The 15,852-nt window shown below is 46.6% G+C and overlaps 1 protein-coding gene across 1 annotated transcript; it reads left to right on the top strand.

The window, feature by feature from the left end:
* Positions 1–376: 376 nt before the first annotated feature.
* Positions 377–1,069, top strand: LOC133902084 (11 kDa late embryogenesis abundant protein-like). The gene has a single exon (XM_062343660.1). The coding sequence runs from the start codon at positions 441–443 to the stop codon at positions 894–896; it is 456 nt and encodes a 151-aa protein (XP_062199644.1). The 5' UTR covers positions 377–440; the 3' UTR covers positions 897–1,069.
* The last annotated feature ends 14,783 nt before the right edge of the window (positions 1,070–15,852 follow it).

Here is a 15,852-nt window from a genome sequence, read left to right as displayed (position 1 = left end):
CTGAATAGAGGGAGTATATTATTTAAAAATACATTTCATTTTATAATTACACTCCAGATTGTACCACTTAATTATATAAACTTTTTTCAAACAAATCGTATGCTGTACACGATGGCAGGTTTCTGGACGATACCATACCACCACCAGCGCGTTCGATTCTCCATGACCAAAAGAAAAAAAGGGTCCTGTCTCAGCCTTGGAGATGCAGTGCCATTGTGCCACGTGCACCAAGTGTTTCGTATACGCGATTACACGTGGGCTTCGGCAAACCGCACCACGTGCCGAACTGGGACACGTGGTGTACATGTAAAGTAACACGTCATCAAGCTACACGCATAAAATTAACAGCCACTTACGCGTCACGTTATTGCTCCGCCAAAACTTCGCCGAGAGCTTAATTAGCTCATTTCACATTTTGAGAGAGAGAGAGATTGGTGGACATGCAGGGCGGGAAGAGCACGAACGCTGCGGAGGTCGCGAAGGAGGCGGCGGCGAACGTGGGCGCTTCGGCGTGGGCGGGCAAGGAGAAGACCAAGGCCGTCCTCCAGGAGAAGGGGGCCAAGATGAAGGTGCACGACCCGGCGGAGAAGGCGGCGGCGGACGCGAGGATGCAGGAGCGCGTCCGCGAGGTGGAGGCCATCAAGCAGGACGCCATGCGCCACAACGCCGCCACCAAGGAGCGCGCCACCGCGGCGGAGCACCACCCGACGCCGACGGCGCCGCTGTCTGCCGGAGCCGTCGCCCAAGATCGCTCCTCGTCGTCGACTGGTGGCCACGACGACGCCGGTGCAGTACCCATCGCCACGGAGACCGGCACAGGGAGGCCGGACGCCGTCCCACACGAAAGCTACCTGCCGGCGAGCGGCACCGGCGCGGCCGGTGGTCGCTGCACCTGAGGATAAAATAATAGGGTTTGCTCCGTCGTTCTTATGGAGGGGAGTCTGTATAATTTGTCGTGAGTGTCCGTGTGAGATTTGGTTGCATGCTCTGTCTCTTTTACAGTAATTCTGTTGGTACGTACAGCTTTGCATGCCATACCGGGCCGGCTAGTTCATTGACTTTTGTGCATCTTGCAGTTTGATTGTAAACCATAAGATGAGTTTATTTGCCATTTAAAATAAGATGAATGAATTTTCCTCGGGCAGATCACTGACTTGCATTGTTTAATACTCCCTGGGCTATCTAGCTGCAAAACTACTGCCAAGTTCTACACGCTTCTCGATTCATCTCGAAAGCAGTTTGCTTCTACGACCTTCCAAGACGCAGCGCCACAACCCCTTGAAGCCCTGCGGCTCCAGCTCAACGGAGTACGGCGAGGCCGGCTGGTCTATAAATTGGATGGCGTTCGATTTCAGCTCGGATAAACGTCGTGAGCACAAATCCGATTATGGCCAATCATACAAGTCTTACCCATTATGGGCCAGCGTCGTTAACCGGGCCCGATATTCTTATTACTCCGTAGCCAAAAGGAAAAGGTCTCCCAAAAAAAAAAAAAACTCGAGTCCAATTCCCCTAAACTTCAAAAACAAGACAACACATACCTCTCCAACTATTGAAACCGGGCAAGTTACCCACTCCAGCCCATTCAAAGGCGGGTTTGCTCCAATGTGGCGCTGACGTGCGAGATGTTTTGACATGTAAGCGTCCATGTCACCAATTATCTTCCCACGTGGCAATCCATCAGAAAAGGCTACTAAAACAAGGGAGTTACCATGTTAGTAAAAAAACATGAGATATGGAAACCGACGTGGAGAAAACGACCAAGCACACCAGCCGGAGGGGTAACTTGTCCGGTGTCAATAATAGTTGTGGGGCTTTTATTGTTTAGTTTTGGAGATCAGAGGGTTAAAAAGGGTAACTCTAATAGGAGATCAATAGTGCGTGGTTGCTAGTAAAATATATACTCCTATAAAATAGACAAGTTATAGTAGATTCGAACAATCTTCATCGTAAATTTTATATGATTAAACGGTATACAATCAAAGTTGGCTCCGTCTCCTCCTTTTATGATATAGAAAGTCATAATTAATTAGCTAATTAATAATTGGCATATTTCCCATGTGTTGTCCTTGATCAGTTCCCTTAATTGCAACGTGCTAGTGCTGGCCAAGTGGGCCTAATGGGCCGGCCTGGCACAGGCACGCCTAGGCACGATCGGTCAGGCATGGCTACATAACCGGGTTGTGCTGGAGGCTCGGTGTAGCGAATAAGGCATTTTTAGGATATGTATGTGATTTTGGTGATTAATAATAACATAGTCAATTGGACTAATATATTTGTCAAGTATATGCTTTAGTAGGTCTCATAGTTACGATACATATAGAAGCCACCGAAACCGAACTTAAGAAAGTTTGAATTGGACAAGTTTAGAGAAGATTACACTCACGGGATGGTCTGGTGCTCGGAAAAATATACTCATGGGATGGTCCCACTATAAGGAACCATCCAAATAATATTCTTATTAATCATTCAGTCGACCATTTAACTAATCACGATTGCAATGATTAATCAGAATATTATCCTGGTAATCTCGATATGTGTTCTGTTCCTAAGATCGGAACACATGTATTTCCAATATATGTCATCACAACAAAGCTTAATAATGAGTGAGTAAGGAAATTACGTTACAAGTCTTGAAGTATTTACATTTTTGATAATTTACAGCAAAAGAGAGCTAAGAGGTTACACCTCCTAGCCAAAAGAGAAACTACGCAGCGGAAAATGACATCTATAAAAAAAAGATAGGTGGAGCCATATGCCCTTAGGATCCACCCTAAAATCATGTCACTCGAGTAGTTCATACTACTCATACTCGCGACCTACATCGGCGGGCGAGAAGTAGCAAAACAGTAGCTCTTCTACTCCTGAAGAACCTGAAAGAGCAGCGTGAGTACGAAGGTACTCACAAGATTTGATCCATAATCGGTATATATAAATAATCCGACTCCAAGTATTATGAATTTGGATGATTAGCAAGGAACAGTCACAAGGTTAAGTAGATTCACATGCGAAAGCAATTTTTGATATAAATGTGTAAGCATCTACACATGACCACCTATACCATTCTATCCTGTAATCAGCGATATAAATATATATGTAACTGGAACTATTATAAATATATCTGAGAATAGAACCATCTCAACTACATTGCAACATGCCATACCATATGATCCCACATTCGTGATTCTACGACTGATGTGAATGGACAAAAGCATGCTCATAACCAAGAGCATGATAATTCGAATTGATCTTATACCCTGCAGAGGGTACAACTTTACCCACACGACTTGAGGACTATTCGGCTTATGTGACCACATAGGCCCACACAAGGGGGTACTCGTGTCAACCTTTCTCATACCCGGAACTACCCACTTGTACGTGCCCCTATGGCACCGGTGTTACCGCGAGCATGTCCCAGACACCTCCAGCTCCTCGCCACATTGTTTCTCCTATTCCTTTTTTTTCCTGATGTGTCATAGGGCCACAAGGTATGAGTCAGCATGGCGTATGATAATCAGTTTGTCTTACCATTAGATCAACATGTGGTTAGTAAGAAAAGTGCTAGAGCCAACAGCACCGACAGATAGTACTTAATCGATGCAAGCGGTTTATGGCATCTGGTTCCTCTCTCGCTCTACCCCTAGCTCCGCCCACATCTCATTTCATCCTCACTCTCATACAATCCATATCGTTATCATCATTGCGAACAATAATTGACCATATAGCTCGCGAACGATAGAACATTTCATCGCTCGACTTCTACCAAAGACCTATACATTGTTAAGCATCTCGTATCACTTTTAAGTAAGATATTCTCAGGATTATACCCAAGCTACAAAGATAAGGATCATCAACAAGATCAAGGTATAAGTAATGCATCAACATAGGTTCTACCACCGATATTGGAACTCTAACATGCATAACTTACATAAGCATAATTTATCAACTGAGACTTCACAAGATCCAAAATATGAGGTGCAATATGCTTAGATGATTGCCTTTCTGCTCTAGTGCCTGCCTCATGCTACCCTCGCAACACTCACAGAACTCCGGTGGTTCGGTGTCACCTTCTATCACCCCCGCGCCATAGTCTGGTCCTTTGTTCTATAAGAAGAGCTCATGCAATGATGAGCATGAAAGAAATGCAAGGAAATATGCAACATGATGCATAACAATATAGGATGCAACATAACAACAAGCTAAAAGTACACAACACACGAAAGAACACAACTTCTTAACTTCTGACAGAACTCAAAAGTTCCAGATTGAACTCGGAACTTCCGGGTTTAGAGCTTCAGTGTTAACCTCCGGACATGGTCCTCGGGTTGCCACTTTTTGATTGACACAGAGGTTTAGGTTGATGTCGGAACTTCTGGGTCGAGCTGGAACATCCAGATTTGGCTTAGAATGGGGTTCTTGGTTAATCCTAACTCGGTTAACTTGGAACTTCTGGGATATACACCTCATTCGCGGCTTGATGCCATGGAAGCTGATGCAGTAGCTGATCCCCGAGCTATCAAAAGACGAGGAAGAAACCGAAGGAGCCACTGTTGGGTCCTCCTCCCGCTTCTTCCCAGCCCTTGCTGTCGGAGTCTGCTCCTCCTCATCACTCTCCCTCTGCAGGAGATCCCCGTATTGTCGTCGAAAATATCGATGATCTCGACAGGCATGGTCTCTCAAACTGGGCGTTAGGAAGGGGCAACAGGTAGCTATCCGCCCCGTAGGGACGAAAGCCAAATGGTCATCGGTGCCACCACTAGTGGCCGAAATGGCCCAGCCCCAGTAGAAGCAGTTGAGATCATCATTGTTTCCAAAGAGGATGAGGAGGAAAACGATGCCATATTCAAAGACAAGTTAAGTGTTCGCTCGTGGGGCGGTGATAGATCCAGCCGGATGACCCTCGCTTTATACCCAGGCTAAGCGACTATGTCCGCCCAGGAAGAGAAGTGGAACCAACTCAGCGTCGCTCCGTGGCGTCTCTCATTAATCTCTGGAGGCATGTGGACATATCCGGTCATCCTACACCGACACATGGCAACATCCCACGGCAACGCCTCGTTTTCTCGCACGAATGTCCCATCACATTTATGACCTAAACCCCTTTTAGCGCCTTCTAGGGGAATGGGCCTAGATTGGGCCAGGTTCAGGCTTGGATGGGCCGGGACGGGCTTGGACTGTATAGTGTCGGCCTGCTCGGGTTTGGGTTGGGTGGTTTAGTGGGCTACGGGAGCTGGATTAGCCCACGGACTCCTGGCCTTTGGCAACCGGGCTGGCCGCTGGGCTGAGTCACTTCCAGGTGTTGATAGATGCATAAAGGGGTTTATTCAAGGATAAGGCTTTACGGTTTAGATTTAAGCGTAAAGCAGTTTTATGTAGGTATCCAATTGTATTAACTAAGATTGACTTCAAAACATTTTAAGTAGTTCAAAACCAGGTAACAAGCTATATCTGGGGGGTTTTCGGTCCTGGGAGGGGCTACACCTCACTCCACAGTCCCTTTTGTCATATCTGATGTACCTCTAGTACCACATAGATCCTGGCCGATTGAGCCAGTAACCTCATCACACGGACATCTAGTCCACACACTCACTCATCAAGACACACGCACCCTGAGTCTAGTCATATGGGGTCATGCTTCGCATGTCCATGACTGTGGACATGGATATTCGAATAGATCTATTCGAATAGATTTACACTCTGCAGAGGTTGTACACTGTACCCATGCAATATGCTCAGCCTCCATCCGTTGCAAGCGGAGGAGTGAATCATATCGAGACATTTCAATCACCTTTCCCGCCGGGCTTTTCTACGAGACACCCCAAGTCCCAGAGTCCTTGAACTGAATAACAGATTGGCTATGCCATCTCCCAAAATATTCAAACAGAGGGGCAGATGGACACTTGGCCTCTCGCTGCTCCCTAGCCTCCTAGTATGATGCCCAGCCCAGTCCGGTGAAAGAAAAGGCAAGTCCTGCCAATTCAGAATGCATGGTTGCACGGTGGTGGCTAAGCATGTCGAGGCAATTGACTTGGTCCTTAAATGGCCAGGGCAAATATCTTCTGGCAATGAACACCACAGAGGTGACTCAAGCCCCCAGGAGCATCCTCATCCGGAGTACTACTCCACTGCCCCCGCCAAACAGTTTTCACCCATTTTTACACACCTCCCACCATATCCCACACAACATAAAGGATTTTATAATCATCACAGAATTCACAACCATCAAGGATTCATGGTATATGAGTTATTATTGATAATAGTAAATCTTGTCTCTGAGGAGACGTATTCCATCCTAAGCATGCTAGATATCAAGGCGTCGTCCATCGTTAATATATTTAACAACAGGTATTCCTAGGGTGATATGTATTCTGGATGATAACATGTAAGGCATGGCAATGTTGATAGGATTAACTACTATAAGTAGTTTGAAAGAAAACGCAATACATAGCACATGCGATAATAAGTCTAGTTTTAGTTGATCATGTAGGTTATTTGAAAACATAGGTTCAATGTGATCAAGGAGATAAGACTTGCCTTCTTCGAAGTTCTCTTCTGAGTCTTAGTTGTAGTTAAGATCCTCCTCGCCCCTGATGCTTCCTGCGCAGCACTCGCAAAACTTTAGTTGTTCTGCAATTGCGACTACGATCAATAATGGATATACTAGAGAAGAATCAATTAACACCAAATAGAAAACCAAATGAGTCCTAATGACTATCACAATGTGATGGATGACTAGATCTCAATTTTAGTTGAATTTTGGCGAAAGAATCGCCAAAATCGGAGCCAGAACGGAGAAGTTATGGCTCCTGGAAGATTTAATCTAAATTAAATTAGAAAATACAAAAAGGCAGTATTCATGAGTGGGACCCACATGAATAGTAACTAGGGCCCACATGAACAGTAACCCATTGGACTGAGATGGGCACAGATTGGGCTGGGTCCGGGCCTGGATGGGCTGGTTTAGCAGGCTACTGGAGCTGGGCTGCGCCCACGGACTCCTGGCCTTTGGCAACCGGGACGACCTGGCAGGCCAGCCGGCCACTGGGCTGAGTCATTGCCCAATCTGCCAGGCTGAGCCACACTGGCTTCACTGGGACGCATGGCGCACGGGCAGTAGTTCGGTTGCGTGTGCGAGCGAGTGCACGGACACATAGGGCAGCCAATGGGGGCACAGCCCGGTGACGAGAAATAACGGCGGAGTTACGATGGAGTGCTCGCCGATGACGTATTCTAGCCAAAGATTCATGACGAAGAGCGGACGCCGGGATACTACATGGCACGGCGGATTCAGAGGGGAGCTCGTCGACGGCGGCCGGTGGCAGAAGCACTACCTGCACTATCTTAGTGCGGCGGCATGGCAAAATGGGCAGCACCTCCCTTGCACTGGGAGGTGCCAACCAGCAAAGAAAAGGGGCTCGATGCCTTAATGCATCATGGCACAATGGACAGAGCATCCACACAGATCACGAACACGTCGGCGACGAGCTAAGCACGGCGGCGAAAGCAAAAACATGGCTACCTATGCAGCTACGCACTAAGAGAAAGAGCACGAGCGGCTATACACTAGCTAGGCAGACGCGCGAGGGGACTGGGAGGCTCACCAAGTGCAAGAATGACGACGGGTGGGGCGGCGGCCGGCAATCCGTCAAAGAGGCGCGAGCGGGCTCTCGTCGGGCTTCCGGTGAATGGACGGCAGCCCAAGGACGGTGACAAGGACCTGAAGCTCCTCGGTAGCACGTGGTCGGAGGATCGATGTGGCAAGATGTGGTGGTGTGTAATGGCGACGGCGATGATGGAATGAAGAGGAAAGGGGGAGAAGAGAGGCTGGGGCTGTGCTATTTATAGCAGGAGAGGGAGCACAGAGGGGTGGTGCACGCGTGACGTCAGGCGGATGTCAGCGGGTAGCATGACGGTGAGGTGGCGGAGCTGCACCCACCATTTTTCCCGCGGCGTGGGCGCTTTGCGCCATCCACGCGCTGGCGGGGCGCAAAAGTTGCACGGCGCCAGGCCCTCGGGCTGTGGGAGAGAGAGAGAGAGAGTGCGGAGAGGGAGAGAAAGAGCGGAGAGGATGGCAGTATAGGAGAGACAGAGCAAGTGGCTCACCAGTGTCGCTGTGGCGAGAGCCAGTGAGGCGCGGCGTCGTGCTGGAGGAGGAAGGAGAGGAGCGCGGCGGGGAAGCGGCCAGATGCACGACACGTGGATGGTAGAGAGACGCGCGGCGCAGGAGCGCGCGTGGTGGTAGTCTGGCGCGGGGCGAGTTGGGCCGACGCGCGCGGGAGGAAAACGGCCGCTGTCGCGGTTGGCTGGGCCGCGCGAGGGAGAAAATGTACGGCTGGGTAGGTTGGCTAGGTCGCGCGGGGGAAGAAGGGAGAGGAGAATCCGGCCCATGGAAGAAAAAGAAAAAGAAAAGAAAATTGGTTTTGAGATTAAATTCAAATGAGAGATTTGAATTTGAATTAAACTTTGTGTTAGGATCATTTCAAATAAATATATTTGAATTATTATTTGGGCTTGGATCTCGAGCTTTTTGAAGATGATTTGAATCGAAGGATTTGAATTTGAATTGGGTTTGAGCTGAATAGAATCTAAGAGTAGATTTAAAATTGAGAGAGATTCAATTTCAAATCTCCACACAAGAACCATAAAATCTCAAACCAAGGCATAAGAACCAATTTAATGCAGGGACTATTTGAAATTGATTCTAGTGCACTTTGGAACCCTATTTAATTTAGTATACTTACCATATATGATTATATACATACTGGTATATATACATTCATATACTTATTTTCTTATCTTAGTTAGCCTAATTAATCACAAAAAGTTTTAATTTGGAGTGAATTTTGCAATTAATTAACATGTTTAAACTCAGGATGTTACAGCATGTTAGTCCCAATGACTATGTTGTCATTAATCACCAAAATCACAATCATAACCTAATAGGGCCATTTTCACTGCACACTGCTGCAACCTTCTCTGGTGAAAATACTCCGTTATTTATCTTTCTCTGATCACCGGACATTTTTCCAGTGGGTTGTTCTATTCAGTCTTCTGGACAGAAACACTCCGGTGTTGTCATGCTTTGATCACCGGACTATCCAATGAGGCTTAGCCTTCATTCTTCCGCATGACACCCTTCTCTGGAAGAAAATTGCTCCAGTGAGCACACTTGCTGATCACCAGACCTTCTGGTGAGGTCTTCAGGCCTCTCTCTTCCTTCATCAAATATGCTCTGATGAGTTCAACACCTAGAGCACCGCACCATCCATTGAGCCAAATCTTCCTAGGACTTCTTCAATTCGACCAAAATTTCCGGCTGTGGTGGCTTCTTCATGTATTGCATCCATGAGACCTAATAACATATATTCTTGACAAACATGTTAGTCCTATTGACTATGTTATCATTAATCAGTATGGTATCGCTATAGACATGTTACTAACATATATTCTTCACAAACATGTATCGCCATAGTATGGTTATCGGGAGAGGGTGAGCTAGCTATTTGAGAGTCTTGAGATAGGTTTTAGAGGAGAGGAGAAGATAGGTTTAGCCTTTATAATAGGTTAGAGCTTTTGTGAGAGAAAAATATTCTATAATCTGCCCAAAATAGGGCTGACCTCTGTATTTAATGAAGTTTATTTTCTCGCATTTGCTTATGTTCATCTCCTTCTAGTCTCCTTCTTTTGGTTCTGTTGCCTTGGGTGCAAGTCTTTCTGACCTTTGAGTTGATTTTTGTTTTTCTCTTTGAACTGAATGTTTTCACCTTGTTGAGGCTATTCTCTTTGTTGTTAGTAGAGGCATAAAATTCACACACATATGTGTATAAGTAGGTATTAAATTCCCTTATCTCTAGTCCATCAACTTGGGGGGTTTTCTCCTCTAGGTAGCTCATGTTGATTTGAAGTTGCAAGCTTTTGTGTACAATAACACATGGAATGGTGTTGATTGGATCCTATGGGTCATATACCATCCGTAGAGTCATGTTGCCTCGGAACTTCCCTTCTTAAACAGTTCCTCTAGTGTTTTTGCTTCGCTGAGATTTTGAAGTTTGTTGGGTGATCAAATAGGAGAACACCATCAGTTTCGAAAGAAATTTATTGAAACGTGTATTCACCTCTTCAAGTCACCAATCTCGATCCTACAGTTAATTAGCTTGATTTTCATGAGGTTGTTCTTCAACACTAAGTATTGCCTACTCCTCATAATTCCTAGAAGAAACTATGCCTACTCCCCCTCCCCCTTTCACACCCAGATAAATACTATCTAGGTGTCATCTTACCACACAATTAAAAGTAGCACCAATCTACTACTGATCTAATAAAAAAACTCCCATAAGAACTAGCGATGTACCACTGATCTAATCAAACACTCGCATACAAAGAACACATCACATGCATAGTAACCCAACGGAAATGAGGGATACAAATAAATCACCATTTTTACCTTCGCTCTAGGCCTTCTGCTGCCATCGATATCCCATCTTTGGTGCATCAAGTCACGCGAGTTAACCTACATAAATGCATCCACAACAACAACCGCCGCCACCATTAGTATCATCCAAACCAGAAATATATATACAGTCACGAGAGCATGACAAGCGGAATAAGAGAGGAGAGGGGCAGAGCTTACCGATGCTGGCAGCGGTGGCTCAGTCAGTTGCTTCTTCTCTGCTTCCTCCTCATTTCTTGGAGCCGCATCAGCCATATAGTGATTTCCAAGGAGAGTATGACAACCCTATGAAAGTCGGCTTAAATAGGATGTGGACTTACCTTAGGGTTTCCTTTGAGGTGGGGATAGGGTGATCCGATGACGGAGATGAAGCTATCACAATTTCTTTTGAGGGCTCGGCCCATTAGGCCAAGCCCAGATAAGTAGGTACAATAAGTGAGATATTAGGCTAAAAACCTCATGTATTTATCCTCACAAAATATTCTTTTCTAATATTTATAATTTGTGGCGTGAAACATTATGTGATGAATGTAGAAAGATAGTTAGGTTAAATAAATTACCATGGTTCAAGGAATCTCAATATTGTTCATACGATCACCTTTATCTCAAAACTATGAGGGGTTATATTGGTACACGTGTTTACCTTGTGCACACTCTTTGCACCATGCACTGAAGTGGGAGAATAAAATAAAATAGAAAACGATGCCAGAAGGTTAACAAAACTTTTGTAGCTTAAATTACGTATGCCATAGCAATTTTTAAAACCTGCATATTATAAGCATTATTCTAAGGTTCGTGAATATGCCATATTCTAACTATCTTGGACTTATTTCCTATACGGTCGAATGCAATTATGGTTAGCTGGGAATCCGCGCATCGAGGAAAGAGGAGGAAAGGGAAGCTAGAACGGGAACAAGGGTTTGTGGGGGATAGGGCGGAGGATGCGAAGAGACTCAAGAGAGGATCGCGAGAGGAAGGAAAAGGTTCTAAAGTGACATGAATAAGGATGGTCTTAGAGCAGCTACAAAATAAAGGTGGTTGTAAGAGCTTGTGGTCACAATAACCATTGTAGAGGTGGTCTTAAGGCATCAGCAGCTTAGAATCGACCGTAGGGCTATTGCCGACAACAAGCACTAAGAAATGTTGATTCTCTCTCATCCCCCTCCTCGTCATTGCTGCTCCTGCCAGCTCCTCGAACTCGCCTCTTTCCATTGTTGCAGCTTGCTGGGATCCGATGGCCCAGATCCAGCAAGCTGCAAATTGGATCCATCCAACGCGAGCTTGTGGAGGACCACCATGGCCAGACTCAATCCCGTGAGCTCAGGGAGACCACCACGGCTGGACCCGACCACAAAAAGCTCACGGAGGGCAGTCTCAATTGGATCCTACCATCAGGGTCTGGACCTTGGTGCCACACGATTGGGAAGAGCAGCGACCTCCAATCCATCCACCGCAACCTCCGACGACGCTGTGGCTGGAGAAGGTGCTGCCATGGATCCGGTCACCACTGGAGGAGCAGAATGAGGAGGGGGTGCATGGGAGGAGCTAGCGGAGGCCATTAGATCTAGCAAGTGCATGAGGGAGGACAGGGACGGAGCCTGGAATTGAACATAGGGGTGGGGGCAACTCAACAATGTTGATAATTGTCGGTGTATCAGGAACCGGGGGTCCCCGGATCCCGAGGCCAGGCCAGCCATCAGCCACATGGCGCCATCCCGCGGAGTCTCTCCCGCGAGGTGAGAAAGAGCGAGTCCCGGGAGAAGGCACTCGGGGCCACAGTCGGTGGCCCCCGAGTACCCCAGTTCCCCGATGATCCACGAAATCTAAGTACCGGGAAGAAAGTGCTCGGGAAGGTGTACGGTGGCCCCCGAGCACCGTAGTCCCCCGACGACCAGGAGAGCTAAGTACTGGGAGAAACGTGCCCGGGGCCACCGGCGGTGGCCCCTGGGCACCCAAGTATCCCGAGGACTCACCGAAGGAAGTTCCGGGAGAGAGTACTCGGGGCTGTGTGCAGCAGCCCCCGAGCACTCGGTTCCCCGAGGATCCGTACAAGTGTGCCCGGGAGAGAGTGCTCGCGGAGGTGAACAGTACCCCCGAGCACCCGGTTCCCTGAGGACAAGAAAGGGCATTCTCGGGAAAGAGTGCTCGGGGAGGTGAACAGTACCCCCAAGCACTCGGTACCCCAACGACCCAGAAAGCCCCCTGGTGGAGGCCCCTGAGGGGCCCACCAATGAGGTGTCAGCCAGTCAAAGGTCCGAGGCTGTATTTAAAGAGCGTGCGTGGCCTGTCACCTCCAACTGCTCCCATCGCGCTCGGTGTCAGTTCCTGCCACGTTCTGGCAGAGAGGCGTGGGGTTATTAATTGCACGGGTCCGTCCCGTGCCATCCGGCCCGTCTCAGGATAACGTCGTGAGGGCCGAGGCATTCCATCTGCCGCGCTGCTGTGGCAGGGGAACAAGACAGGGCGGGCACGCCGGGCCGCTCTGCGGCTGCCCGGTGGGCCCTCTCCATGGCGCCCGTTGCCAAGCCATTTATGGTGACGGATGACCGGGTGTGTGCCGCATTTTCCACCCCCGGTCACTTCGCCCAGAGGAAATGATGACGCCCTTTCCATTTATGGTGTCTCGGAACTCGTGCCCCCTCCCTCCCATTCGGGGCACGTTGCTGCCGGCGGGTACTTAAAGCAGTCAGCGGCACAGAAGCAGATATAGCTGAATGCATCTGGAATAGATCCTAAAGCATAGACAAGAACGCAGCACAAGAGAAACACGGCCGAGAAGTGAGCCGCACGAGACAGGCCGAAGAACAAAGAGCCCCAGATTCTAAGATAGACCAATATTCTTATAACCAGCAACATTCTTGAGGGACTTCCTTAGGGCATTTATAGTATCCATACAGGAGTAGGGTGTTACGCCCCCGTGCGGCCCGAACCTGTCTAAATTCCGGTGCATTTACTTCTTTTTGCACTAGGTCACTCCACCACCACCGGCCGTTGCATTCATTCCTATTTATTTCTCCGATGAACATACTCAGGATCACCCCCCCCCCCCCGGCCGAATCTCTAAAAAGGGGTCTCTTGGGATCCCTGCGACTGGAGTTAATCCTCTGACAACAACAATTATCAAATAAGAAGTATGACATGATATATATATATATATATATATATATAAATACTGACTCAATTGGAGCTAGTGGAGGCCGCTGGATCTGGCAAGTGCACGAGGAAGGGGACGCCGGGGAGAGAGAAGGAGGTGCAAACTAGAGAGAAGGGACCGAACTGGGAAAGGTAGCTAGGATAAAGATGATTTTTTATCCAATGTGGACCCAGGCTCACTACTACAGAACACCACATAGATAGCACCCCCACTAGTGTCGGTTCGGGCGTAACCACTACTGTTGATGTATCAGTGTCGGTTCTTAAACTCTCGCGTGTGAACCACAACTAAAGCGCTAAGAACCGACACTGATAGCCACTATTAGTGTCGGTTCCATATACCAACCGGCACTGATAGTGACTATCAGTGTTAGTTCCATATACCAACCGGCACTGGTAGTTGCTACAGTATAAAAAGCCCACCACCAAATGTGACCAAAATAGAGCTGCCGCAAGCCCACCCAGAACAACACCGACCGCCATTTTTGCCGTCTTTATGGTTGGAGGATTCATGATTTGGAGGAGTCAAGTGCTCTAAGGTTAGTAGAATGATGTATATTTGTTTTTTAGATAAATTTCCTTGGTAGATTGCTCTAGGGTTAATCGTTGGTGCTTGTTCCATGGTTACAAATTTAGAGATGTAATTGAGATCTAATTTAGAAAAAGTTTGTAACTTTTTCATTGTTAGATGTATAGAGATGATGTACATTTGATTCTTAGTTGGATTTAGTTGCTAGATTGCTCTAGATTTGAATTTAGGTGGATGTTCCTTGGTGTTGAATTTTGGAATGAGCAAGAGCTCCAATACCGATATAAATTAGAGAAAGATCGTAATTTTTTCATTGTAGATGATTTAAGGAGTAGATTAAAGTCACATGTAAATGTGGGTGCGTATATTAAAATCTAGGGACAATTGCAAATTTACCACTACTTGAACCGTTATTGCCATCAAAAAATTGCAAAAATACCACTAGAATTGTCATTTGAGTGGCATCCTTGCAAAGAATAAAAAATTAAGGAGGTATTTACAAATTCCCCTAAAATATAGCTCCAATTTTCTAGTATGTGGATTGTGTTTATTTTAAAGTCTTGAAATTAAATGATAATTCAGTGGATTTCCTGTATTCATTAATCAACATAGTGAATTTAACACAATTGATAGAATACTGTGTTTTAGGGATGGCATATCCACCCACGGGTCCCAATTGGACATAGTAGCCTTAGGAAGGTGGGTCCCCCGACTCGGCCCAAGTACCAGAAGGAGATGAGCCCTCAAATAGGGACTAACCAAGATGTGAGGTAATTCAATGAATTTATTCTATTTTCAAATGTTTAATTATTATAAGTGGAATGTGTTTAATTATAATGATTTGCAGATGGACCGGTCATGGATGTATAAGGATCGAGGGCCAGAGTTTTTTGTTGGCATTGAGGCTTTTCTTAGGGCTGCCGCAGTGTACAAGAAACCAAAAAGGAAGCGTGTTGATCACTATATATGTTGTTTGTGTGTCTACTGCAAGAACGAGAAGTAGTTTTCAAACATAGAGTAGACTTGATTCGCACATAGAGTAGACTTGATCACTATATATGCACACTTGATTCGCAGGGGTTTTAAGGTTGGCTATACCCATTGGATTGAGCACGATGAACTTGAAGATGTTGGGCATGAAGGGCAACCAACAGTCGAAGAAGACATAAGCAACGATATGACGGCTAATGAAGACTTCGATATGTCGGTAATTGAAGATATTTTTGTCGAGAACGATGGAGTGAACACTTTAGTGGCAACAATGAAGACGGCATAGAGCAAATGTTGTGTGATGGGGAGGGTGACTTCACCAGTGAAAGATGACATCAAAGTCCAGTGTATGGTAGAGGACTCTAAAACACTAGTTTACCCAAACTGTAAAGATGAGCACAAAAAGTTGCATATAGTGCTAACACTGATGCAAATGAAGGCTAGCAATGGTAGGGCCGATAAGGGCTTCCAAGGGGTAATGTGTTGCCCAAAAATATGTACCATGCCAAGCAGGTTGTTTGTCTGTTGGGATTGGAAGTAGAGAAAATAGATGCATGTGGAAATGACTGCATGTTGTTTCATGGCGAGGATGCAGATTTGGAAGTGTGTCGCATTTGCAATGCACCACAATACAAGCGGAACGTTGATGATATCAAGAGCGATGGTGTGAGGGTGAAGAGAAAGAAGAAAATACACCGCGTTAAGGTGGTTTGGTATTTCACTATAATCC

Source organism: Phragmites australis, chromosome 20 (genome assembly GCF_958298935.1).
Source record: "Phragmites australis chromosome 20, lpPhrAust1.1, whole genome shotgun sequence".
Taxonomy (NCBI): domain Eukaryota; kingdom Viridiplantae; phylum Streptophyta; class Magnoliopsida; order Poales; family Poaceae; genus Phragmites; species Phragmites australis.
Note: the sequence above shows the minus strand (reverse complement) of the source record. Positions and strands in the feature narration are given on the sequence as shown.

Excerpts from the sequence above, each read along its gene's own strand:
- LOC133902084 (XM_062343660.1), top strand. The coding sequence starts at position 441 with ATGCAGGGCGGGAAGAGCACGAACGCTGCGGAGGTCGCGAAGGAGGCG.